A 27,149-nucleotide genomic window follows, 5' to 3' on the forward strand; every position below is an offset into this window, starting at 1 on the left:
TGGGCAATTTATATTATATATATATATATATTATGATTTATATATTGACATTAGAAATATTTCCACAAGTGATTCACAGACCTGTACCCCTGGGGATAAAAATATATGTTTATAAAAAATAAAAAATTATATTAAAAAAAAAGAAATATTTCCACACTGGAAATTCCTGCAAATATTAAAAATGCTACACGAGTTTAGACTATTGCATGAACAATGAGCTAATGAGTTAAAATGTGCCAGGGATACTATGCATAGTGATATAAGAACCCCATTTTATGACCTTAGAAATGTGGGGATGTACTCATGGCTTTAATTCTTTTTTAATTTGTAATAATTATATTTATTAAGCATTCCTTGAAGTCCTTTGTAATTCCATCCACTATACTTCTTAAAGTAACAAATTTCTTAAATATACTATCAATTATGAAGAAAAAAACTATGTTTAAGCTTCAAATTTTACAATTCCTCTTTGTAATATTTGAAAGCACTGCCTTGCGCTCATTGTCAGGGTCTTTGAGGACACCTAACAAAAGTAAATTAAACCAGTGGAAAAATAACAGAAAAAAATATGATTTCTGGAGCAAAATTTCACCTTTATGACTCAAAAAAAGGCTAGGGTAGAGTTTATGGCTTATATTTTGGGGAATTTTAGACTTCTTCATACTAAGCCACAGAATAAAACAGCTTTATCTACTCAGAGACGTGCAGAGGAGAAAATGTGCTCTCTTCGGTCAGACTTATTCTTAAGAGATAAAAAGAGCAGCTAATTCAAATATGCCCAGTATATCACATAAATTTTATCAACCGGATAAATTTCTCGGCCTTCCCAAAGGTGACCAAAGGGATAGAAACTGGTCAAGAGTGTTATATACCAATCTAGCTTCTGGGATGTGGAAGAAATACACCGAAAGGAAAGAAGCAACCTCTCTTACTAACTGGCCTCTCAGATTGTTACCAACACACCTTCTCTGAAGTTCTTCTTTTTTTTTTTTTTTTTTTTAATTAATTTTGAGAATACTTTCTCTATCTCTAATTCTCCAGATCAAGGGCATAGTTGCGAAATGTACTTCTGAAGAAAGTTCAGATTATTGCTCATTTTACTTTCTCATCTGGGGACCTGGTCTATTACTTAAGCATTGCCTGATGTTTAAGAAGTGTAACTCTTAGAGTCTGTTTCTGGGTTTGTCTCTCTCTCTCTGTTTAAAAAAAAAAAAAAAAAAAATGAAGCGTAACTCTTCACATTATCAAGGATTAATCATATATTTTTTTCCAGACCTTTTGATTCCAGTTTCTACCACCCTTCCTGAGGATACTCAGAAATGTTGTTGATCTTCTCAACGGTAGCATATTGAGTCCATGTCTACAGGCAACAATGAAACTGTGCACTGTAGCTCTTTAATGAATCCTAATTGATGGTTGAGTTACATCCATTATCTTGAAAATATCACCGAGATTAATTGTTCCTGAAATGCCTTGCCTGAAGCCCCAACCAAAACTTCTGCCATTTCACACAGTCCACATAACTCAGTCTCCCTTCTGTGTGTTCCCCACAGATCAAACTTTTGGTTATGCAAAGTCTTCCTGTAATTTTACTGTTCAGTCACCTGAACTTTTATAAAAATGTCAAATAAGACAAATTCCAGTAGTTTTTATTGTGCATTAGCTTCCTAAAGCTGCATGATAAAATACAACTTAGCAGCTTTGAACAATTGATAAGCACTTGGTTCTGTGGGTCAGAAGTCCAGGCACAGTTCTTACTCGGGATCTTACAAGGCTGATATCAAGCTATTGTCTCAGGGCTGTGGTTCTCATTTGGGTTGAAGCTCTCTTCAACTACAAGGGTTGATGGCAGAATCCATTTCCTACTAGCTGTCAGTTTGGCACCCATTCAGCTGCTAGGGGCTTCCCCTCTAAGAGTTCAAACGTCAGTGTTTGCTTGCTTCCAGGCCAGAAGTCAGATCAGAGAAGGCTCTCCCTCTTGTGACCAGCCAGAGAGAAAGCTCTGCTTTTAAAGGTTCGAATTGATTATGTGAGAATCACATGGGTAATCTCCCTTTCTTAAAGTCAACTATACCATGTGACATAAACTACTTGTAAGGGTCAGATCGATCATATTCAGTGTCACTAGAATTATTCAGGGTATGCACACAAGAATTCTGCCTAGCAAACACTGTGTTAATGATTCCAGGCATAGAAATGCCTGATTGTTCCTATCCTTTTTTCTTTCTTATTTTTGAATCAGCTCTTTATCTTCGCAAAACACTGTCCAGATAAGACTGCCATTCAATTTTTTAAATCCTAAAATCTCTGATAAATATCTGTTAAGAATTTTTAAGGAGTCTAAATGAATTTACTGAAACAAACAGGGTACTTAGAACCAGACAGACCTGGGCAGGAGTCTGGATTCTACTTCTCCCTGGCAATTCCAACTTGGTCAGTTAGTGATGTGGTTATGTAGCCCTGTTACCTTCTGTAAAATGGAGACATAATTCTTAACCCCAAAACACTGTTAGTATTTAATGGATTGTTAAAATCCCTCCCACAGTGCTAGGTCCAGAGTGGCCAGCTAACACTTTCTATTCCATTGTTTTATTTCTCTTCTCTTTTCATTTTGATCCTGCTTGATATTTACTTAAGCTAAAAAATACCCAACAGATGAAACGGACCAGATTTTGCTTTATAGAAAAATGTTACCTTTCTACCAACACATTATTCTCAATAGGGCGCTAGTGTCCTACAATTTATAACCATTGCCAACAGCTTGCCTGGCATAGAAACACTGCTCTAATCTGTTGATCCCTCTTAAATGCTTAACATGGGAATCACATTGACCAGCACGTTGCACATTAAAGTAATACATTACATACTTTAGCCACCTTCAGTACTTTAAATTTTGGTCATGGAAGGTGACTTATTAAATTACTTTTGTTCAATACATTTAATGAGCTGAACTTACACATGGTTCTTTAACTCCTTTGTGTGTTGTAGAATGATCTTTATCTGAGTTTCCTTTTCTACACTGAATGTGCCATCAGTGATCACATTTGTTCCCCAGTTTATCTCCTTTGATTTTTCTTTTTTTTTTTTTTAACCTTTAAATAACTCATTTAACTTAATTAAGTGCCTGAAAATTCTTTGCAAGTACTTCTCAAATTATTTTTGGCCTAATTTTTTACACTTTACTTTTTACTTTTACTAGGTGCCTTAATTTTCTTTCACAATTTCTTCATTTTGGAAAAAATTTCTTAACTTTTTGTTTTCTTCATTTAAGTCATGCAGAGTCATGCAGGGCTTGTGGTCAAGTTATTTTCTTGGAAACACACTGTGGTGCTTTTAAGTGATCTAAAAGTTTCCCCTGGGATATTAATGAGTACTTTATAAAAAATATTTTAAATCTTCTGTCAGGTTTTTCTGTTTGTTTGTTTTCCATCAAGTACTCTCCTGATGGTTATTTTTAGTTCCTCTGACTTTCACTAAAATGTTGAATTTGATTAGGCTAGTACTGCTTATTGCTTTACCATCCTCTGACCACCGCTCAGAACTAGATCTATTACATTTCATCTCTGCTTAACTTTTAAAGGAATTAATCTTGGAAAGTAATTTTGCTCCATATATCTGATACTCCTGATTAAGATTTATGCCAATCAGTATGGGGACAAATGTAGTGCACTTATTATTATTATTATTATCTGGCCTGATTTTTTAGATTCTTTTTGTCTAACATTTCCAACTGATTCTCATCACACCCATATTTTGCTACATCTTTATTGTTTAAATATGGAATGTCTAGTAATATTTTTATCCTGTATGAATCAGTATCCAAATATTTTTGGAACACTCAAATTGGATGACTTGAGGAGAGTTCATGAAAGAGCCATTTACAAAAATGAGGGTAGGGTTTAGGAGAAGCAACAAGAAACAGTGTAATGTCCCAGGCTTAGTAACCATGAAGGGTCATTAGAAGGGTCAGGCAGAGGGAATGATAGTTATTGGAATCCTGAGACAGATCCATGTGCTGAGGGCTCACAGGAACTATGAATTTAGTGAGGGGTGCATCCCAAACTGCAACCCAGTAGAGGGAGCATCCGGGGAAAAATACTCCATCTTTTTCTTCCTTCCCTTCAATCTCTTGCTGGAAATCACTATTGGCTAAAAACCAGCTAGAAGCCAGAGGATGAGGCAGTCCTGTTAGCATCTTCTCTCCATTCTGAACAGGAGGAGAGGGATCGAGAATAAGCCTAAAAGGGCAAACTGAATAAATTCAACAGAAATACCAACACTGACAGCCCATCTCACTGCCTTCCTAAAGCGGGCATGGCTGAGGTGGAACATATGCCATTGTTCAATTATTTTCCTTCTAGCTTGGTTATGAGTTACCATTCACTGTCTATATTTACCAAGCATTCTACACCTTGCCTTTTGAGATGAATTTAAAAATATTTGTGCATTCTCCGCTAAGATGCAACTTGATATCATCTTTCTGGGAGGTTTTCCATAAAATCCACAAGTGGAGACCAAAATGCTAATTACTTCTCAGGTGCAGTTCTTAGAAGGAGCAACATTTTTAAAAATATCGACAAAATCAATTTTCTTCTTGTAAATTGAAATTTAGGTACAAAGTCTTCCTGTTATATTTTTTTAATGATGTTAGTATATAACCAAATGTTGGCTCCTTCCTTGTTCTTGTTAGCTTCAATGATATATAATATTGCCTGCTCTCTTTATCCCTAGCCATTTACTGTGACAGAAAAAATAAATCTAGTAAATTAAGTCTTTTCATCTTAAAAGTTTTAATCTTTTTCTTCTCAAATATATACATGACAAATCAGCCTTGCCATTGATTTTATAATGTCTATTGAAATCTCACCAGTGTGCTCAATTTAATTTTTTTCTTCAGTTATTTACCATTTTAAAGGGTGGTAAATTTCCATTGCCATCAAAACGTCTGTCTCATTGGTTCATCAAGGTAACTGAAATTTCCTTCTTTAGAGAATCTTCTCTAATATAGGATTTTATCTCCAGGGTAGCTTCCTTCAAGTGCACATAGATTAAGTGAAGTAAGGTGTTGACAGACAGTCACTAGTAAGCTACAAACTCATCAGGCAAAAAGGAATCTTCGGTATTTAGATGGAGGTTTCTGTTTGGAGAAGCTAAAGGCTTAAACTTCAGCTGGTGGAACTAACCCAGCTTTTATGTCCAACATATTTCTAGTTATGGATAAAATTAAATGAGCATAGGGCTTATCTGCCAAAGATTTTCAGGCATGAGAGCTGAGATTTATTCTTTTATTTGAAAATTAAGCCCCATTTATTTCTGTCAACAAGTGCTTAGGCAAGACCCTTAGATAAAATATGGACTTGTAAATTTTCCTAGGAGATAAAAGCTAGGAGAAGCTTAGAACCAGAAGCAAGGTCTGAGGAGGAAGATGTACGTTTAGAGGCCAACAGAACCAGAAATACAGGGTGTCTATGGGCAGTTAGATGCTCACAATGGAAGTGAGTACATTATAAGCACATTTTGTTCCTTTCCCTTAACTTGAAAAAACAGTTTAGCTCTATCTTTCAGTTAATGACGTGTTAGCTATAGAATTCAAAATTATTCTTTGATAGTTCTTTTATGGTAATAATAGCTAACATTTTTTCCATGTATAAGGCAATATTTTAAGCTTTTTATAGATATTAGCTCACTTAATCCTCACAATAACACTATGAAGTGGGTAAAATCATCCCTATTTTTTGGATGAGAAAACTGAGTCTCAGATGTATGAGTTAAGTAACTTATTCCAAGTTCAAAAGACAGTCCGATACAGAAGCTTTATGCTTATCTGCTACTGTACAAAACCTCTCATGGATCAGAAAGTACATCCTGCCCCTCAAATAAACGTATGTTTCTGGGTGCACAAATCAGATTGTCCCCAGCCACATTTTTCTCTTGGACTCAATGGACAGATGGACCATAGCAGTTGCTACTTTGCTATCTCAAAAAATATATACTAGGTCACGAATTCTGATGTGGGTAAAACACAAAAGCAACAATGAATGAGGATATTGTGAATTTGAAATAATAACTCTCTCCTGCTGTGCAGCTGTATTCAGAAATATAAATCCAGGGCAATGGGAGCCATTACAAAGCAATCCGTGCCATCAAGCTTCTGCTGTAGGCCCACGCTTTGGGCCGCCTGAGGGAGCAGGGAACATCTGTAGTAGTCACTTGCCCCCAAGCCTGGTGTCAAAGCCTAGGAGAGGGTGTTCCCCCAACACTGCCACTGGGAGTAAAAACCCATTTGTCACTAGTTTCCAGGACATCCTTTCTGCTCCATCTGTCGTTCTGTAAAAATAGTCTAGGCATTCAAAAAATAAAAATGAAAATCCAAAGTTGTAATGCTCAAACAGGATAGAAAATTCTATGAGACAAGAGGGCTAAGTTACCTGGAGAGATAACTTCAATTTCCCTTTTTTTCTGCTTCTATGGCTTTTGTCCCAGGCAGGCCTACGGAGCCTACTTTTAACCCGGTTAAGGCCCGTACTCACTACAGAGCACTCTCAGAAGAGGTCTGAATCACTTTCTGTGATTTGTTTGGTGTTTAAAATATTCCTTCATCCTGTGTTGAATGAAGTAGAGGGTATCTCTTAGCATTCTGAAGCTGTGTGCTCAGGTCCAACCCTGGAAGACTATAGAGCTCTATGTGACCTATAGATGAGTAGGGGGAAAAAGGCCTCACTGTGCTGTGTGAAGATGGTGGCATTGAGATCATTACCCTGACTCACCAATGGACTGGGTGTGTGACTAGGGTGAAGTTGCTTTTTTCCAGGACTCAAGGTCTTCCATAAAGTGGGGATATTTACTCTAGGGACTCCATTAGGGTTCTCATGAGGATTAAATAACATGAAGTGCAGGACCCACCACGATAACTGGTCAATAGCAATTGTTTAATAGTAGGTACCTATTCTTGTTGTTGTTAAAATCAGAAATATGAGGCATGAGGCAATTGAATTGGTTGCCCCAAAGGGGACCACACACCACTCCCTTTGCCCCAGATTCACCATGTTTCTTCATTTCTAGCTCTTTTCCCTCCCAATTTCTGCCCGTCACAGTCATTTAAGGTCCAGCTGAAAGGAGGCCTTTTCCATGAATGGCTTGTCCTCTTTTGGGTATAGCACACGCTCATGAGTGGATTCTTTTTTTTTTTTTTTATGAAAGTTTCCCTTTTTATTTGTGTTTATAACTCCTGCAATTTCTGATCTAGTACCTTGCACATGGTAGGTACCTCACACATTCCTTTTAAAATTTATTGATTTAAAATATATTTTTACTCATTCTAAGATATGAAATAAACTTGTATTATTTATAACTTATGTTCTTTCTCCAAAGTTGCAAATCTAGCATGAGCAGAAAATATATAATTCTTTTCAGCAGTCACAAGTATACCACTAATGGAGCATACCACACATGTGACACAGACAGGCTTAGTTAGCAATGACACCCAAACACTGATGCTTAGGATTCTAATTACGTTTGGCCTTGACAGTAGTGTGTACATACTCTGGAGATGTGCAAATTTGCTCATATTCTGAGTACATCCAGTCAGTTAGGTATGAATGCAATTTTACTGAAAAAATGATAGTTTAGTGTGATGAGCTTTCTGTAGATACATTTGCAACTTGGTAACATGAGTATGTGTTACAAAAAATTTTGAACCAAATAACTAAATATTTACTTGAGTGTAAAAAACACAAAGTATTAAAAATTGTCACAAATGTGTCCCAAAATTCCTCATTACAAATACAGAGTTGGCTTGCTTGGACATTGAATATAGCACTGTAAGTCAGCCTCAGCTTGTTCTAACACTTATTAATACCAAGACACTAATTCAATCCAAACAGCTCCAAAATGAAACAAGAACCAAGACTGGGCAGTGGATGATCATAATAGCACATCTCAAGACTCAATCTTATTTACTAGCCAGACAAGATGTAGGAGTTTTACTTTTCTAATTTCAATCCCCCAAATAATTTATTAGTGGTTCATAAAGAAAATAGAAAAATAGCTGAACTTGCTTTTTTTTAATAATCAAGTTTATAAGTATGAAAACAACCCAACACTGAGCATAAATGTTAACAGAAAATGTGTCAATAGGAAGGAGTGAGAGTAAACAAATAATTATGTTTCATATCCCCATATTTTAAAAATAAGGAGGAATGACTTCTAAGGAAACACAGTGAAAATATTTCCTTGCAGATATTAGAGTTATCTCACGTGATTTCTGGTGCAGAATACCAATGAGTTATTGAATTAGGGTTTTTACATTATAAAACCTAATCTCTGGTAAGTAGTAGGACATAGGATATGAAATATTTCTCCTATTTAGTGATAACCTTTCAGCTTAGAGCTAGGTTATGGGGAAATCATCACCACAAGATACATGATCAAACATGACAATACTGTTTTGGCTGGGCTTCTGAACGCTCAGATCAGGACCAATACCAAGCAAAATAGATTAAGTAGGTGACACTGGCCTTTGCAATTCTCTTTCCCCTCCTGTCTCAGCCTTGTGTTTTCTGCAGTTTCTTCCTCTCCTATAAACAGCTATGGTATATACTTTCCTCCCTCTCAGAAGGGTGTCTTTGAAACAGATAGGGAGTGTGACACAACTCAGTGTTTTCCAATGGCTTTGCAAAGAGTTACATATTATTGCAAATTTCTCTAAAATAGTATTTCAGAGTCAAAGAAATCTGAAGTGTGCTGGATTGAACAAAGTAAACATGCTTATTTTTGCAGCACTTCTCAAAATTTCTAATGCTATAATGTGTCTCGAGCATCTCCTCTAAGAGGACACTTCCCAAACCGGATTGATTATAGTAAACACTTTTCCAATAACCCCTATTAACATCTCACTCTATGGGAGATACTGACATAAGAGAAAGAGTAAAAGCTAGAAAGTTCAGAGTTCCAACCTGGCTCTATTACCTACTTCAGAAACTTCTCTAAGATAACATTTTCTCATGAGAAATACAGGGCACATAGAAATCATTCAGAACATAGTAGCCATGACTTAATTAGGTAGTTGTTAACAGCAGTAGTAAGATAATATAGGGAGACTGAGGAAGCAGAGTAGAACACCCTTATTCCTAGAAAGCCTAGGCTGATAGGAAAGGAAAAGCAGTGGAAAGGGCATGAGGCAGTACAGGACTGAATGGAGTAAATGAAATGCTGGGCTGAGGCCCTCCCAGCAAGTGCATGGTAACTTCCTGCCTCTTCTGTGACAGGAAAAAGGAAGTCTGCCTAATCCGGAGTGCTGCAGAAATGTGCAAGACTGGGGGAAAAGGAAGAAAGAGTTTTAGTTCAGGCCATGACTTATGAAAGATAAAAATCTCTTAGAACACATGTGATTTAAAAATCATGGAATTCAGCGTCTTAGGCTGATGAAGGAATTGGAATCCAAGTATTCCTCCCTAGTCATGGTGAGGGGAAGGAGTGCCCCAAGATCAAGGAAAAAGAAATATGCATGGCTTACTTTTCATCTACATAATAGGGATGATAATGGTGCCATCATCATTTGTAAAAATGCAAGTGATATTAATGCATATAAAGCCATTAAAACGGTGGCTGGCATCCAATAAATGTTAGCTGTTATTATTACCCTTCTTCCTAACATGTGCTTTCAAATACTAATTATGGTACTCCTAGAGCAAACCCAGAATTAAAGATTGCTTCACACATTCCTGCTATATACCAAATTCCACTGACTGTGGGGCCTGCCCAAATAGGCTGAGCTCTGTTTTTGTTAGTTACCTGGTCTGTAGTTTTCTTCTTAGAGGCAATAAGATAGTTTATAGGGACAAGAGAAACATGGGAAATCAACCCAGGGGCCTTGTCACTTTAAAGTTAAGGAGACATATTTGAAGACAGTAGATAATTAAAAGTAGTAGATACTAAAGATAGTAGATAATTAAATTACTAAGCTCCTACCCCATTCCAATGGCCATTTGATGCATTTTATCATCCAAAGACAAGGGATCAAGGTAATCAGTTCATTACTGAATCTCCATAAGGAGTCGAAACACTCAGTTTTATCATTGAACCTTTGAGGGAAGTTCAACCACCACTCAAGTTAAGAAATTTATTTTTCCGGGTGCCTGGGTGGCTCAGTGGGTTAAAGCCTCTGCCTTCGGCTCAGGTCATGATCCCAGGGTCCTGGGATCGAGTCCCACATCGGGCTCTCTGCTCCGCAGGGAGCCTGCTTCCTCCCCCACCCCCACCCCCGCCTGCCTCTCTGCCTACTTGTGATTTCTCTCTCTCTGTCAAATAAATAAAAATTAAAAAAGAAAAAGAAATTTATTTTTCCCACCCCAGTTAATAATAATAACTTTCATTTATTGCTTAATTTTTATACACCGGATTCCATCTACCTATTTTACAAGTATTCTCTAATTTCATCTTCCCAACAACACTATGAGGTGAAGCGCTTTCCCTTCTTATCCTCATTTTACAGATGAGGAAGCTGAGTTTTGGGGAGATTAAGTAATCTGCCCAAGGCCACCCCATGAATAACAGTAGAGCTGGGTTAGTCCAGTTCCAGGGGCTCCATAGTGCTCCCTATCCAGGAAATTCACTACTCACTGGCATTGCCTCAGCATTTTCTGAATGTTTAAGATAGTCTAAAATAAGAAACCATTAAAAATAAATTATTCATACTGTTGACATCTCAGACAGTGCTAATACTACCACCCAGAATGTGAATGTGACAAGAGCATTGTGTAAATTGGGCTAGTTCTTCATTTTTCGAATGAAAGGCATCTATATAATCCTTCCTGGATATTCTGTGAAGGTACTGCTGGTCCCGTGTTACTCTGTCAACTTCATCAACTATCTAAGTATGTTCATAATTGCTATGATTTCATTGTATCTCTGATTGTGAGGTTAAAACTGTATGTGTTGGTAATTATTATGTTGTTTCTTTTTTATGCCTAATGTATTGTTAGGTGCATTGACAAATTTTTGCCAGCTCAGTCTTTTTGTTAATAATGGTTCTGTATAAAATGTCTTTCTTAGCTCACATGACTTCTTCCAATTTGCTTTCACTTAGTCAGCTTTCTTTAGATGTAACCATGTGACTGGGGAAATAAGAGAAATAGGCAAGTATTAGAATATTTGCCTCCCAGTAAACAGTCCCATTTGACCCAAACCGTAAGGCTCGCTAAACCATGGGCTATTCCATTATTCTTGTTGATAGTTTTTTTGTTGTTGTTTTTGTTTTTTAAGATTTTTATTTATTCATTTGACAGAGAGAGACAACAGTGAGAGGTGTTACACAAGCAGGGGGAGTAGGAGAGGGAGAATTGACTCCCTACCCAGCAGGGAGCCCTATGTGGGGCTCGATGCAGGGCTCGATCCCAGGACCTGGGATCATGACCTGAGCTGAAGGTGGATGCTTGATGACTGAGCCACCCAGGCACCCCAACAAATAGTTTTTCTAAGTGTACCTTCTGCCTCTTCAAATAAATAACATCTATATCTTTTGAACTTAATTCTCTTCCCTAAGCCATCACTCGTACTTAAAACAGCCCACGTCCAAAGTGTATACTAAAATACTAATTTTGAAGATACTCTTTTTTTTTTTAATTTTTTTTTATAAACATATATTTTTATCCCCAGGGGTACAGGTCTGTGAATCACCAGGTTTACACACTTCACAGCACTCACCAAAGCACATACCCTCCCCAATGTCCATAATCCCACCCCCTTCTCCCAAACCCCCTCCCCCCAGCAACCCTCAGTTTGTTTTGTGAGATTAAGAGTCACTTATGGTTTGTCTCCCTCCCAATCCCATCTTGTTTCATTTATTCTTCTCGTACCCACTTAAGCCCCCATGTTGCATCACCACTTCCTCATATCAGGGAGATCATATGATAGTTGTCTTTCTCTGCTTGACTTATTTCGCTAAGCATGATACGCTCTAGTTCCATCCATGTTGTCGCAAATGGCAAGATTTCATTTCTTTTGATGGCTGCATAGTATTCCATTGTGTATATATACCACATCTTCTTGATCCATTCAACTGTTGATGGACATCTAGGTTCTTTCCATAGTTTGGCTATTGTGGACATTGCTGTTATAAACATTCGGGTGCACGTGCCCCTTTGGATCACTATGTTTGTAACTTTAGGGTAAATACTCAATAGTGCAATTGCTGGGTCATAGGGCAGTTCTATTTTCAACATTTTGAGGAATCTCCATGCTGTTTTCCAGAGTGGCTGCACCAGCTTGCATTCCCACCAACAGTGTAGGAGGGTTCCCCTTTCTCCGCATCCTCACCAGCATCTGTCATTTCCTGACTTGTTTATTTTAGCCATTCTGACTGGTGTGAGGTGATATCTCATTGTGGTTTTGATTTGTATTTCCCTGATGCCGAGTGATATGAGCACTTTTTCATGTGTCTGTTGGCCATCTGGATGTCTTCTTTGCAGAAATGTCTGTTCATGTCCTCTGCCCATTTCTTGATTGGATTATTTGTTCTTTGGGTGTTGAGTTTGCTAAGTTCTTTATAGATTCTGGACACTAGTCCTTTATCTGATATGTCATTTTCAAATATCTTTTCCCATTCTGTCAGTTGTCTTTTGATTTTGTTAACTGTTTCCTTTGCTGTGCAAAAGCTTTTGATCTTGATGAAATCCCAATAGTTCATTTTTTCCCTTGCTTCCCTTGCCTTTGGCATTGTTCCTAAGAAGATGTTGCTGTGGCTGAGGTCGAAGAGGTTGCTGCCTGTGTTCTCCTCAAGGATTTTGATGGATTCCTTTCGCACATTGAGGTCCTTCATCCATTTTGAGTCTATTTTTGTGTGTGGTGTAAGGAAATGGTCCAATTTCATTTTTCTGCATGTGGCTGTCCAATTTTCCCAGCACCATTTATTGAAGAGGCTGTCTTTTTTCCATTGGACATTCTTTCCTGCTTTGTCGAAGATTAGTTGACCATAGAGTTGAGGGTCTATTTCTGGGCTCTCTATTCTGTTCCATTGATCTATGTGTCTGTTTTTGTGCCAGTACCATGCTGCCTTGATGATGACAGCTTTGTAATAGAGCTTGAAGTCTGGAATTGTGATGCCACCAACGTTGGCTTTCTTTTTCAATATCCCTTTGGCTATTCGAGGTCTTTTTTGGTTCCATATAAATTTTAGCATTATTTGTTCCATTTCTTTGAAAAAGATGGATGGTACTTTGATAGGAATTGCATTAAATGTGTAGATTGCTTTAGGTAGCATAGACATTTTCACAATATTTATTCTTCCAATCCAGGAGCATGGAACATTTTTCCATTTCTTTGTGTCTTGTTTTCTGAGTATAGATTCTGTGTCTCTTTGGTTAGGTTTATTCCTAGGTATCTTATGGTTTTGGGTGCAATTGTAAATGGGATTGACTCCTTAATTTCTCTTTCTTCTGTCTTGCTGTTGGTGTAGAGAAATGCAACTGATTTCTGTGCATTTGAAGATACTCTTAGGATTAAAACAAGTCACTGTTCCCACAACCTCAAAAGACTGAATTCCAGGAACATTGAAGACTTTCACAACATGACCTTCTACCCCTCAAAGCCTCCTCCATCACTTCCCGTTCCATGTGATATAACCTGGTATACTGTTAATCTGTTCAGATCAAGTTGCTTAGCAAACTAAGTGCTTCATGTGTCCATGTCTTTACAGCAGCCAGAGGCTATCACTTCCCTTTTCTTAAATCCACTCAGTGGCTTCCCTTTTTCCGTGGAAGGCATTACAGTGCCCACAGGGGGTTTGTTCTGCTGCTGCTCTCCCCTCTTCCTGCTCTGTTGTCGCTCAGCCCTGGATCTCTCACCACTTTCCCCTCAGCTTAATTGGTTTTAGCCACACTGACTGTCTGCTCCTCAGCCTCGGGGCTTATCCCAATAAGCTAAGGCCACCATAAAGAAGTACTACAGACTGGGTGGCTTGAATTATAGAAATACATTTTCTCACAGTTCTTGAGGCTCAAAGTCCAAGATCAAGGTGCTGGCAGGTTTAGTCCCTGGTGAAAACTCTCTACTTGACTTACAGAGGGCTGCCTTCTCACTGGTTCCTCACATGGCTTTTCCTCTCTGTACACACACTCTTAGTATCTCTTCTTCTTCTTACAAGGACACTAGTCCTTTTGGATTAGGGCCACACCGTTATGACCTCATTTAGCCATAAATACCTCCTTGTAAGTCCTGTCTCCAAATACAGTCACACTGGGGTTAGGGCTTCAGTGCATGAATTTTAGAGGATGTAATTCAGCCCCACACCAGGCAGGGCTTTCACATGTGTTGTTACCTCTTTCCCCAGATACCTTCATAATTCACTTCTCAACTTCATCAGTTCTTTATTCAGATGTAACCTTCTCAGAGAGGCCTTTCCTACTCTACTAAAAGTTACAGACCTTTCCCTATTCACAGCACTCACTACCCCTTTCTTTATTTTCTCTCTGGTGTTCAATGATACTATCACTCTTCAATCTATTCTGTATTTTTTTTTATTTCTGTCTCCCCCAACTCCACTAGATCATAAACTACATGAGGGGATTTAGCTAAATTTTGTTTGTTGTTGAACTTGTAACATTTAGAACAGTGCCTGGCACACAGTGGTTTCTGAATAATTGGTTGTTAGAGTGAAATTGGTTTAAATTATGCATGTTTCTTTTCCATGAAACTTCCTTCTTCTCCAAGTTTACTCTTACTCAGCCTGAAAAGCTTAAGCCCCACATTCCCTTGCCTCTTATAAGAGTAACACTTTAGGTATATTCAGTTTCTACACCTACTAAAATGTATTAAAGATTACATTCCCGTAAGCTACCATTTGTGAGTACCTACTCTATGTTAGGCACCCTACTCTATGCTAGGAACCAAACTCTAAATGCATCCTCTCATTTCATGCTTCAACTTTAAAAGAAAAGTATAGGTGTTCTGAATGTGCAAGAAAAAGCTAAGACAAGACAAAGAGAAATGAAATAACTCATCAAGTTTAGAACCCAAGTCTCTCTATATAACTCAAATCCATCTTCTTAAGACTGTAGGCCACTACCCACCACAGTCACAAATGCTGCTCTGGCCTAGCTCAAGGGTCATCTCCTGTGGGCAGCTTTTCACAAACAACTCACTATCAGGAAGAAAGAAAAGTAGCCAGCAAATATTCACTGAACTCCTGTAATATGTTGAGGTTTGTGTGCATGGACTGATAACATCTTGTCTTTGGGAAGCTTACAGTCTGGTTATAAATGTGCTATAAATGGAACATTTTCACAACTCAGTTATTCTGCAATGCATTCTTGAAGTGGATTATGAGTACAAATGAAGTGCCTATGTATTTGCTCTTCTTATCAAGAGTGGGAAAACATCTGTTGAAAATAATTAAATGGCTAAACAATGGCCCATGAACTCTCCAATCATAGAAATTTCTTCTAGTTCTGTTTTGGGACTTCATTATGGTCTTCTGTTCTATAGTGATATCGATATCAGCAGGCAATTACATATATGGTATGAGTTGAGAGATATCTGAATGGTCTTATCTATACAACCAAAATATTTCTTTTACATGGAGGCTACATTGGAGTTCATCTTGAGTTAAGTGTTGTTTTTCACTATTCCCCTTTAAAAAATAATTTCCTGAGACTAGTAATCCATTATGTCCTTAACAGTCTTATGTGAAACTAATATATTTCATGATGCTCCTCCTTGATAAGAGCAAGTGCATCATATTTCACCTTGGAGTCTTTTATAGTTTGTCTCCCTCCCAATCCCATCTTGTTTCATTTATTCCTTGCCTACCCCCCAATCCCCCCATGTTGCCTCTCAACTTCCTCATATCAGGGAGATCATATGATAATTGTCTTTCTGTGATTGACTTATTTCACTAAGCATAATACCCTCTAGTTCCATCCACATCATCGCAAATGGCCAGATTTCATTTCTTTTGATGGCAGCATAGTGTTCCATTGTCTCTATATACCACATCTTCTTTATCCATTCATCTGTTGATGGACATCTAGCTTCTATCCATAGTTTGGCAATTGCGGACATTGAAGGCAGAAAGATTATAGAGCAGGGTAGTCCATACTTGGCTGTTGTATTTACCTTCTCTGGATCTGTCCAAAGGGCAGAGCTGACACTGTCTTTCCTAGATAGGCTCCTCAGAACTCTTGCAGGACTCTGCCTCCCTTCAGGTTCCTTCCCTTGCTGGTTCTATCCCTGCACTCTGGAGTTTCTTGCCTATTTCTTCCTTGGCCTCCAGCGTCTGGTAGTTTGCTATCTCTCTCTTCCTCTGCAGTTCCTTCATCCCCATCCCTGGAGGACCCTGTGCCCACTCCTGGTCCAGAAGACTTGACCTTGAGGCCCTTCTGCCAATACTTGGTTATACCTGCCTGTCCCAATAATTATTCCCATTGTCTCTGCCACAGAAATTGAGAGGTTGTTCCTTTTCATCCCTCTACACCCTCATGGTTGAGTTCCCACTATGACCTACCATTCATCCACATAGCTTTCAAATACCAATTGTCCATGTCTCTCATCTTCAGAAAACATATTCCAAAGGTCCTAGAGGGGGCCTTTAAAATCCCTTAATTAGGCCTGGCCTTGGAAAGTGGTAGCACTTGAGGGTGGAAGGAGGGAAGCTCCAGCAATGGGCCAGTCCTCTCCAAAAAGATCACTTCCCCAATCCTCTCACCACTCTCCTCTCCCTAACTGTTCTAACATCCTGGATATAAAGGCTCTATAGCTATTTCCTTCACAATCTGCATGTGTGAATTGGAAAGACATTGTTCTCACTTTAGTTCCTTGATAGTTATTAGCATATCACATGAGTGAAAATTGAGAAAGGGAGAATTCTATTCTAATATCAAAGTACACAGGTATTAATTCATTTGGTCCCCAGAACAATTCTATGAAGTAAGAATCCCCTTCATTGTACAGAAGAGTAAACTGAGTTGCTGTGGCATTTCTAAAACCATACATTTACTCAGCAGTTAAAGGATGGAGCCAGGATTCAGATTCAGACACTCTGGTTACAGAGTGATACTCTCAAGCAATAGATTATAAACTATTTTCTACAGGTTCAAAAACATGGAAAATTAATTAACACTAAAGTCGAGTTGCACTTGACTAAGGAAACAAAAATCAGAAAACTACTGTCCTGTAAATTACTATTAGACTTTTACTGACCTTACCAAATGGTGGGACCGAATACCGAATTTTGTTATGCAACAAAAATTTGAAATGTAATCAATAAACACATTAATTCCATTTGTATATAAATATGCTGTAGTGTCTCTCAACCCAAAAAATCCAATGTCTGATCACTTCAAAATCTTTTCTAGTTACCAGCCCCAGTTTCTGATCACCTTTTTAGTAAAGCACCTCAAAAGACTTTCCTGTAATTGTGTACACTTCTATTCTTTTTTTTTTTTTTTAAGAATTTATTTTAAAGTAAGCTCTGTAGTCAATGTAGACCTTGAACTCACAACCCTGAGATCAAGAGTCACCTGCTCTACCAACTGAGCCAGCCAGGCACCCACTGTACACTTCTATTCTAGTTCATTCTTACATGTATTCCAAATAATTTCCTAGCCCCTAATCTACCTAATCTACTAAAAGAAGTTACCCTTGACTTGATCTTTTCTTAGCCCTCACTGAGCCTATTAGCAAGTTTTTTGTAGTTGATTCATGCCCTCCTCTAGCAATACTTTCTTCTCTTAACCCCCAGTGCACTAGACTCTGAATTTGCTTCTCACTTCTATGTCTCCTCTACAATGTTCTCTGGTTTTTCATCTTCCCTTCTTTGATGTTGTAGTCCCTTAATGTTGAGCTCAAAATCCAACTTCTCTATTTGTTCCCTAGATGACCTTGTACTATTTTTAAATATAATCCATTTCCTAATTACTCTCAAGTTCATAGGTCTGGCTTGGATCAATCCCTGAACCAAACTGCAGTGTCCTATACCCAACTGCCTTCTAGACATCTGCATTTGGATATCTAATAAGCAACCACAGACCTAACATAACCCAAACCTATAGATTTACACAATTCCCAGAACCACCTCTTTCCACAGTCCTCCCCATTTTAATAAATAAGCATCTCCATTCTTCCACTTTCTCAACCTCCAAGATTGGACTTGTTTATGACCCCTCTCATTCCCGCACATGCCATGTATTACACCAGCAAGCCCTATAATCCCTACCTTGAAAACCATCTCAAACAGACCCTTTCTCACCATCTTCAGCACCACCCTGGTCCAGACACTCTTACTGCTTGTCAGTATTAGTGTGATATTTTCCTACTGGCTTCCCTGGTTTTGTGCTGGTATACCAACCTATTTTTCACACAGAAGTCAGAGGGGTAGTTTTAAGTCAAATCATGTCAGCCTCTGCACAAAAACCTTCTTGTGTAACTGAGAAGAAAGTTCCAAATCCATGCATGAGCTTTCTACATGGTGTGGTTTCCTACTCCTCCTACAATCTTACCTACTTTTCAATCACATCCTACCCAACAACCAACATACTGCACTAGCTACACTGGCTTCCACATTGTTCCTTGAGCTTATAACCCTGCTTTTAACTGAAGACTTTTGTACTTGCAGTTTTCTCTGCCTCCTGCACTCTATCCATGGACCACACAGTGAACACCATTGCTTCTTTTATGTCTTTGCTTACATGTCATTTTCAAAAGAAATGCATCCCCTTACTACTATTATGATCTATCTTCTTATTCTGCTCTCTCTTCCTTCATTGTACTTATTTTTACTTCATATATTAGGTGTCTATTCATTTATATATTATGATAATGTAAATTCCATAAGAGCAGAAGCTTTGGTTTTTTTATTGCTGTTTTTGTCATCACCACCTGGGAACCCAGACCAGTGTGTGACCCAACACTAGGTACTCAATACACATTTATTGATTTTAGGGGACATATGTATGCCCTGTGAATACAAACAGTAGAATAGAATGCTTGGGTGTCTCAGTTGAATAAGTGCCTGCCTTCAGCTCAGGTCATGACCTCAGGGTCTTGGGATCAAGCCCCCACTGGGCTCCTTGCTTTGTGTAGAGCCTGCTTCTCCTTCTCTCTCTGCCTGCAGCTCCCCCTATGTGTGCTCTGTCAAATAAATAAATAAAATATATTTTTAAAAAACAGTGGAATAAAACGTCTTTAAAGTAGCTCAAAGGGAGGAGTCCTGGTCTTTTATTTTTAAATGAGAAAGCTAGGAATATACCACCAATTTATTAATAAAACAAAAATTATTCAGATTACCTGAGTTTGTTTGCTGTATGGCCACAGTTAAAAATTAACATACTAGACATTTTATTATAATGAGCATTATTCTCCTAAGCAGCTTTTCCTGGTTTTGAGAATGTTTTTACTCAGGAGACAAAACATGGAAATGAACCTGGGTTTAACTAATATTTGTATAATTGCATGTATAATTGTAAAATTATTAGATAATCTTATTGTAAATAAGCTTCTTAACAAACACTATTAATTCCATTTGAATACTGATTCATTTTAACAAGGTGATTGAACTTTTTCTTTCTAGATTGGTTTTGTTCTCTAATTTACATATTATTGAGTGTGCCTGGTTTTTTTCTTCATTGCTAGATTAGTGTTTGCTGGATCGTATTTCCATTTCTCTTTCTCCCAATGTTGCATTCAAGAACAGTATTTAGGAGCACACAGTAATGCCTTCTTAAAACAATGTTACTTTACAAAAGTAATACCTTGACAGAACTTGGGAGTTTGCGAATGATGCAAGCTAAAATGTTTTTTCTCTATAAAATGTATTTAATTCTCCTTCTCTTTTAAATTCCATTTATCTCCTTTCAATATCTGCTTTCCAGGATGCTTTGCAAGATTGATGGAGACATTAAATCCAAAAACTAAAAGGGAAAAAATTGTAAATGTGAATTTTCAGTTGACTTTAGAGGAGATATATTGCTTAATAGAAACACACAGGAAACAATGCTAGTGGGCAGTAAATCCCAGATTAATTACATATATTCAATATGCTATGGAGACAATGCATATAACTGAACTTTTTTATAAAGCACTATAGTTTTATGATTTTTAGCACTAGCCAGTAAATTTACAAGCATTAGTATTGCAATATGTGATTTTGCCCCTATTACCAGAAGCGAAATTACTATGCTCTATTACCAACCTATTAGATCTCTATTCCCACATCTTTTATTTATTGATTTTTTAAAAATCTGTGCTTTATATCTTGTGGTACAATCAGCAATACACTTCATTTTGTTGGAATATTTGAAACTGCTAAGTAACAAATCAGTGAATTCACAATGATATTCTAAATGATCCAAGAAATCTCATTTTAAGTGGTTAAATCAATATGTATTTTGGTTCATTAGCAGAATACACAATGGCTATTTCTAGCATCTTCTCAGTCTCTCTGTTTAGCCAGTTTGTATTGTAATGCCTGGCCTGAAGCAATTCTATTTTTAGTTCTAATGGAACAGTCTTAAATTGTTTATTTTCTGTTTACTAAAGTCATCCCGTTTGTTACCATGGAAACTATGACAAGTCTTCTAGCTAACTATTTTATTAAATGAATCGAAGATATAGCTGAAGACTATGAAGGTGCAGCATGTCATTCTTAAGACATACTTTTCAACATCTGTAAAACCATGGTCGTATTTATAGAAAATATGAGATTAATTATAAATAAGATCTTCTACACTTCAAATCTGGCAGGCTATTGACATTTAAAAATCTGAATCATAACTAGCACATAGACTTCCCCAACTAACCAAGAGTCCATGTTCTAAAAGTGTTTTTGTAAGTCAGTTCCTTAGAAATTAGAACATGTTCACTCATACAAACAATTTCATAAATAGCAAGTAGATCTCTAGGCCCACCCTCCAAAGCTCTTCCATCTGTGATGTCTCAGTCTATAGCAATACTAGCAATAGTCTTTGTTCTCAGCTCTGGCAGTAGGAGCCAGGTTTTAGGGATGAAAAAAGAGGAAAGAATTTTCTCACACTTACTTTGTTTTTAATAGTTATAGCACACATAGGACACCATTTTGGAATACTAGTCCACTGGTCTTAGGGATGTTGAGCTTCCAACTACATTCTTCCTGTTATTTGACAATGCCCTGGCCTCAGGCTCCTGATCTCTCACTTTCTCACAGCTCCCTCTGTATCCAGGTCCAGCTTGCTCCCAACCTGCTCCTCTCTCTGCACTGAATCACCATTTTCCTCAAGATTCACAATGGTTCCAGCTAGTCAAAAAAAAAAAAAAAAAAAGTTAAAAAATTGCTCTATTGTCTGAATGCTTGAGAACTTTTCCTGAAGTTTTGCATTTTAAAAATAAAATACTTTTGAACCCAAACAAATCTCTAACCTGAAATTTCCATTACCATGACTAAAAAAAAAAAGAAATATCTAGAGGGTAAAGATGTAAGCTACTTTAAGGAAATACTTAGTTCTAGAAATCAAGCTCAAGAAGTCAGTCAGAAGTCAATTGATTTAAAAGAAATCAACATCTTGACAGAATTCTCTAAATCTTGGATCTTGGATTTTCTGTTAGAGGATGGATGACAGTAGTTAATTGTAAACTGAGTCATTCTTTTGTTCTCATTTCCAGAAAAGTCTAATAAAATATATCTTATTAGCCCCACAATTGTGCTTTAAAAAGAATATCATCTTTTCGGTTAAGGAATTAAATTAACACAGTAATATATACAAAATATTGTTCTTATTTTCTAACAGATTACATACCAAATAAAATCATTATAATTTGGGCACTGTGAATTTTGCAGATAAAAAGAAAAGAAGTATTGGAATATATACAGAGTCAATAACTTACTATTTTATACCCAGGAAATTAAAAGAAAAAAAAAAAGAAATAATTTAGCACAAAGATCAAGATGACACAAATGAGTTATCTTTCTGTTCATATAGCTATATTTTATACAAATTCAGAATTAATCAAAATATATATAAGAAGCCTGAGTTTTTCTACAAAGTTAAAGAATATGCTTTTTCCCCTATACTATTACAGTGATAGGTGTGAAGACAAATAATATTTGATGTTCTGTTTTTCCATAAGGAAGTACCCAAATTTGCCTTTAAGGTCTTTATGTCAAAATTTGTACATTTTTATGTAAATAGACATGCAATGAAATATGAAATAAAAGTCAAATTATTTTTCTTAAATTTTAATAGTCATTTATGATAGAAAATTCTAAAGGTTTATTATAATTTTAATATTACTAACATTTCAAAATGAAAGCATGTTTTTGACCTAACATTCATTTTTCATCTCCTTAGGGTCCACTTTCATTTGTAACACTCACATAATTCCAGTGAAAAACCAAGAGGGTGTGGCTATGATGTTCATCATTAATTTTGAATATGTGACAGATGAAGAAAATGCTGCCTCCCCAGAGAGGGTAAACCCAATATTACCAGTCAAAACTGTAAACCGTAAGTAAAAGGCAACATGTACATAATGCTATTGATATTCTGCTACTGATATTACTGCTACTAGTAATTTTAATACGTTCTTCATTTGAGTGTGTTTTCAAAATATGTTTCCATTATAATTTTGTAATTAAAAAAAAAACATAACTGTCATTACCCTTTGGTGCCTTACAGAATTGATCAGTTGCTTTTACAGCCATTTGACTTGGTTGTACTGTTGTTAATCCAGTCCCCTACATGGACTTAAAGGTTGTTTCCAAATTTGGGGCATTACAAACAATGCCAGAATGAATTGAGTACCTGTATGTATATTTTGGGAAAATTATTTTCAGGGGAAGAGTCGATAAGTGGGATTTCTAGGTCAAAAGGTAAATGCATATGCAATTTTTTAGCATCTACTAAATTCCCCTCCCTAGAGTTTGAACCATTTTACACTACCATCAACAATGTATTGGATCTTTCTGCCAAAGCCATGCTAACAGAATGAGTCAGTCTTCTCGATAATTGTCATTATGATAGGTGAGAAGTAGTACCTCATTTAGTTCTACTTTACATTTCTTTTCTTTTCTTTTTTTTTTTAATATTCTACTTATTTGACAAAGAGAGAGAAATCACAAGTAGGCAGAGAGGCAAGCAGAGAGGGGAGAAAGCAGGCTCCCTGCTGAGCAGAGAGCCCGATGCGATGCGGGGCTCCATTCCAGGACCCTGGGATCATGACCTGAGCTGAAGGCAGAGGCTTTAACCCACTGAGCCACCCAGGTGCCCCTACATTTCTTTTATTATGAATGAGGTTCAGATATTTAAGCAGTAGGACATTTCTTTTTCTGTCATCTGTCCATTTCTTACATACATTTTTTGTCTTTTTTTTTTCAAACGGTAAAATCAGTGGCACATCTTCCCAGCAAATATTTTTTTGTCTTTTTCCTGATTTTCGTCATGCAAAGGTTTTGTTGTTGTTTGTTTGTTTATAGTGCAGCTAAATTTATCAAGCATTTCCTTTGTTGATTCTGAATTTTTGAGTTACTATTACCATTCCAAGGTTGTAAAAATTATTTTCTTAGAACTTGTATCGCTTTAGAATCTGTTACATTTTAAGTTTAGCTTGGTTTATATCGGTATACACACACACACACACCTTGGTTTAGCAAGGTATATGTTTAATTTATCATTTTATCAACAACTCTCCGGTTGTTCTAACATCATTTATTAGAAAGTCTATCTTTTCATCAATAACTTGAGATGCTACCATTACCAGATACTAAACTTCCTTATGTGCTTGAGTATATTTCTGAACTTCCTATTCTCCTTCGTTAGCTTATTTATCATTCAGAATCACATTGTTTTAAATATACAATGAATCTTTGCTATGACATGCTCCCTTTGACATTAATTTTCAGAGGTTTGCGGTTATTTCTTGCTATAGCATCCTATATGAACTTTAGAAATGACTTGTTCGATAAGGAAAAAAAATTACTAGATTTGCATTAAGTTTATAAATTAATTTGAGGAATATTAACATCTTTATGTGTTGAGTCATTCTATACAAGAATATTATATGTACTTTCATTTTTAAATCTAGTATTTGTCTTTCAGGAGTGTTCACAATGTTTTCTTACTCTTTAGTTTGCTACTTGGCATTTAACTTTTTGTTATTGTTGAGATTATAAATAGGATCTTCTTTTTCATTATATCTTCAGATCATTTTTAAGGCTAGTGATTTTTTTCTGAGTATGTTAATTTTATATCCTACTACCTTAGTGAGTTTTCTTAGTTTCCAGTGGCTTATACATTGACTCTCATGAATTTTTCAAGTGTCTTATTATCTCAAATAGAGATTATTTTACATTTTTTTCCAATTCCTGTACATCTAATAGTTTTCTCTAGTTCTTTTGTGCTAGCTATTACCTCCAACATATTATTAAATAGAAATTAATGGTAAATAGCATGCCTTGTTCCTGGTTTTTGTGTGAATGGCAAGTTTTTTCATTAATTCAAATGATAGCATTTGGGTTGAGTTGTATGTGTTTTAGACTTTTAAGGCTTTCCATTAACTTATATTTATTAAGAATGGTGTTAAAATTTGCACATTGCCTTTTAAGCATCTGTGGAAATGGGTATGCAATTCTATTTATTTTTATGATATATTTTACTAATGGTCTTACTAACATCTCTGAAAGGAGTCACATATGGTCATGATGTATTTCATTTTTTATTACGCTGTTGGATTTTCTTTATCTAAAATTAATTTAGGATTTTTACATCAGTATTCATTAGGGAGACTCATCTGCAATTTGTGTGTGTGTGTGTTTATATGTGCAATTTCATCAGGTATTGGTATCAATGTTATAATTCCTTCCAAAAATAATTTGGAAATTCTTTTCTATTTTCCATGCTAAAGAACTATCATATAGTTTGGGGATTATCTGATCTTTAAAAGTTAAGAATGATTCCCCCGTGAAATCATCCAAATCTGATACTTATTTGTGGAGTAGCTTTTTGACAAATTTCTTTCTTTTTTTCCAGAGATTGGGCTATTCAAGTAGTCCCTTGTCCCTCTCAACTAGTACCAGTTTTATAAAGTCTTATTTCTCAGACTTTTATTAGATTTTAAAAATTTATTTTAGTAGTATTTTGCAAAGTAGTCTTTTATGTTTTTTTAAATGATTTTCCCAGTTCTATTTCCTTATTACATATTTAAACCACTTTTTAGTCTTTCTTTGTTTTAGTTGTATTTTTTAATATATTCCAGTGTTGGTTTTCCTTTGTTTCTTATAAGAAAAAATAATACTTCTCTTTTAATTTATAATTAAAATAGGTAATTATACTTACTGATATAACTACTATGTTTTTTCTTAGTACTAACATATTCTATGTTGAATATACTCTCTTAAAGCATGTCATTATGTTATGTTCTCTTTGTTTTTTTATAAACTTTAACTGTGTGGTTTTGGGTTTGTTTTATCCTGTTTTCGTTTTTGTTTTGGTATTTGAAAATATTTGTATTTTTTTCCAGTAGCTGCCTTTATAGAAAATTGTATATAATGTCCTTAATCTCTCGTTTTCCTCACTGTATTTTGATTTAGTATGAGCTGAATAAAATTAGCCTGTAATTCTTTTCCTCCCCTTTCCACCATGCAGTTTTAGTTAAAAATATCTGCTCTAATTCTTATCTTTGCACTCCTAAGAATGGTTTTCTGCCATTCAGTTGGTCAATTTAAATTATATTATTTGATTCCTAATTTTTACCAACAAGGTCCTTGATGAGCTTATTCTGTATTTCCTTCTCCTTCTCCTTTTGTTGTTGTTGTTGTTGTTGTTGTTTTGTTGTTGTTGTTGTTGTTGTTGTTGCAGTATTTCTAGTTTGTCAGAGACCTTTGTTTTGGTATTAAATTTCTAGTGAAAGATATTCAATCCTCAGCACTAGTCTTTACCCCCCACCCGAAAGAAGAAATGTTTTCTAAGACTGCTAACTGAGGTCTTGTGCACTTTTCAAGTCACTTTTTATAGTCTCTTTATTAACCAATGCTCTGACCACTCAGTTCACATATCTGCTCTCAATATTTCTTACATAGTGTGTTCTTTTTTTCTGTGGGTAAACCATATTTGATACTTTTTCCATCACTCTAAGGAGACCTTTGTACTCCCCCTTTCTTCACTAAGTTTCTGTGTAACTCTATTGTAGTGTGCTTTCCTGAACCAATTCTGCTGGTCTTAGGAATTTATTTCCCTGCCTATATGTAAATTAAAGTGTGTAATGTCTCTGTCTCTAATTACTCTTTAGGCATAGTTTATGGATATTTTTACTTGTCTCATATGTTGATCTCTGTGGTTTTTGGAAGATCCATGAGGAAATTGGAATTTAGGTATCTGTTATTGTCTGTGGGTAGCTGGAAACCTTGTCACAATACCTTAATATTTGGAAAAATATTGTTATCCTGTATATAAACTCAGATAGCAAAGTACATCATTAAATCTAAGTTGAATACTAAATCAAATGCATAACACCTGAGAATTTTTCATAGAATCAGTTTCTTCCTTAGGTATGTCCAAATGACAGTACAATATTCTGTTAAACCAATATTGGGAGAACTATATTAATGCAACATGACTCTAATATACTAAATATCTTGCTCTGAACAATATCACACTTGGGGGAAAACTCTTTATCAAAAAATCATCAATATGTCAGTCTCCCAGGTGACATATTTAAAAATTAAATTGAAGTACTTTAAAAGAATTATTGTAATACCAAAGTCTTGTTCCTCTAAGTTGATGACTATTTTTATTTCTTTATATTTCCCACTAACCAATTAAGTCATTATTGAATGATTCCTGGGAGTGTACTTTAGGTAATGACAGCCTGTATCTTGGTCATGAATATCAGTAAGAACTTTTGTTTTGGGGGATGCCTGATTTTATTTCTTCATTGTCTTCACAAATTCTTCATTTTCCCATAGAACAGTTATTTTGCATGGTACAGCAACTTGAATAGAACTGAAAAAAGGAGTTGTGCAATAGCAGCATCGCAAAAAAAAAGGGGGGGCCAATTTTTAAAAAAATCAAAGTATTCATTTCAAACTGAAATACAAATGGGGAATTGAAACTTTGATTCCTTGAATGGAAGATAATCTATACAGTAGCTTTGCAGGATGTAACACATAACCTATGCAATTTTATACTGTG

At 36.2% G+C, this 27,149-nt stretch overlaps 1 protein-coding gene across 1 annotated transcript in view; it reads left to right on the plus strand.

The window, feature by feature from the left end:
* The window catches only part of KCNH7 (potassium voltage-gated channel subfamily H member 7), a 505,381-nt gene that overhangs the window by 326,414 nt on the left and 151,818 nt on the right, over window positions 1–27,149 (plus strand). The window contains exon 3 of the mRNA XM_059167165.1: window positions 22,314–22,469. Coding sequence (XP_059023148.1) covers window positions 22,314–22,469 — 156 coding nt within the window. The remainder of the gene's footprint in view (window positions 1–22,313; window positions 22,470–27,149) is intronic.

Source organism: Mustela lutreola, chromosome 3, assembly GCF_030435805.1.
Source record: "Mustela lutreola isolate mMusLut2 chromosome 3, mMusLut2.pri, whole genome shotgun sequence".
In the NCBI taxonomy this organism is placed as follows: Eukaryota; Metazoa; Chordata; class Mammalia; order Carnivora; family Mustelidae; genus Mustela; species Mustela lutreola.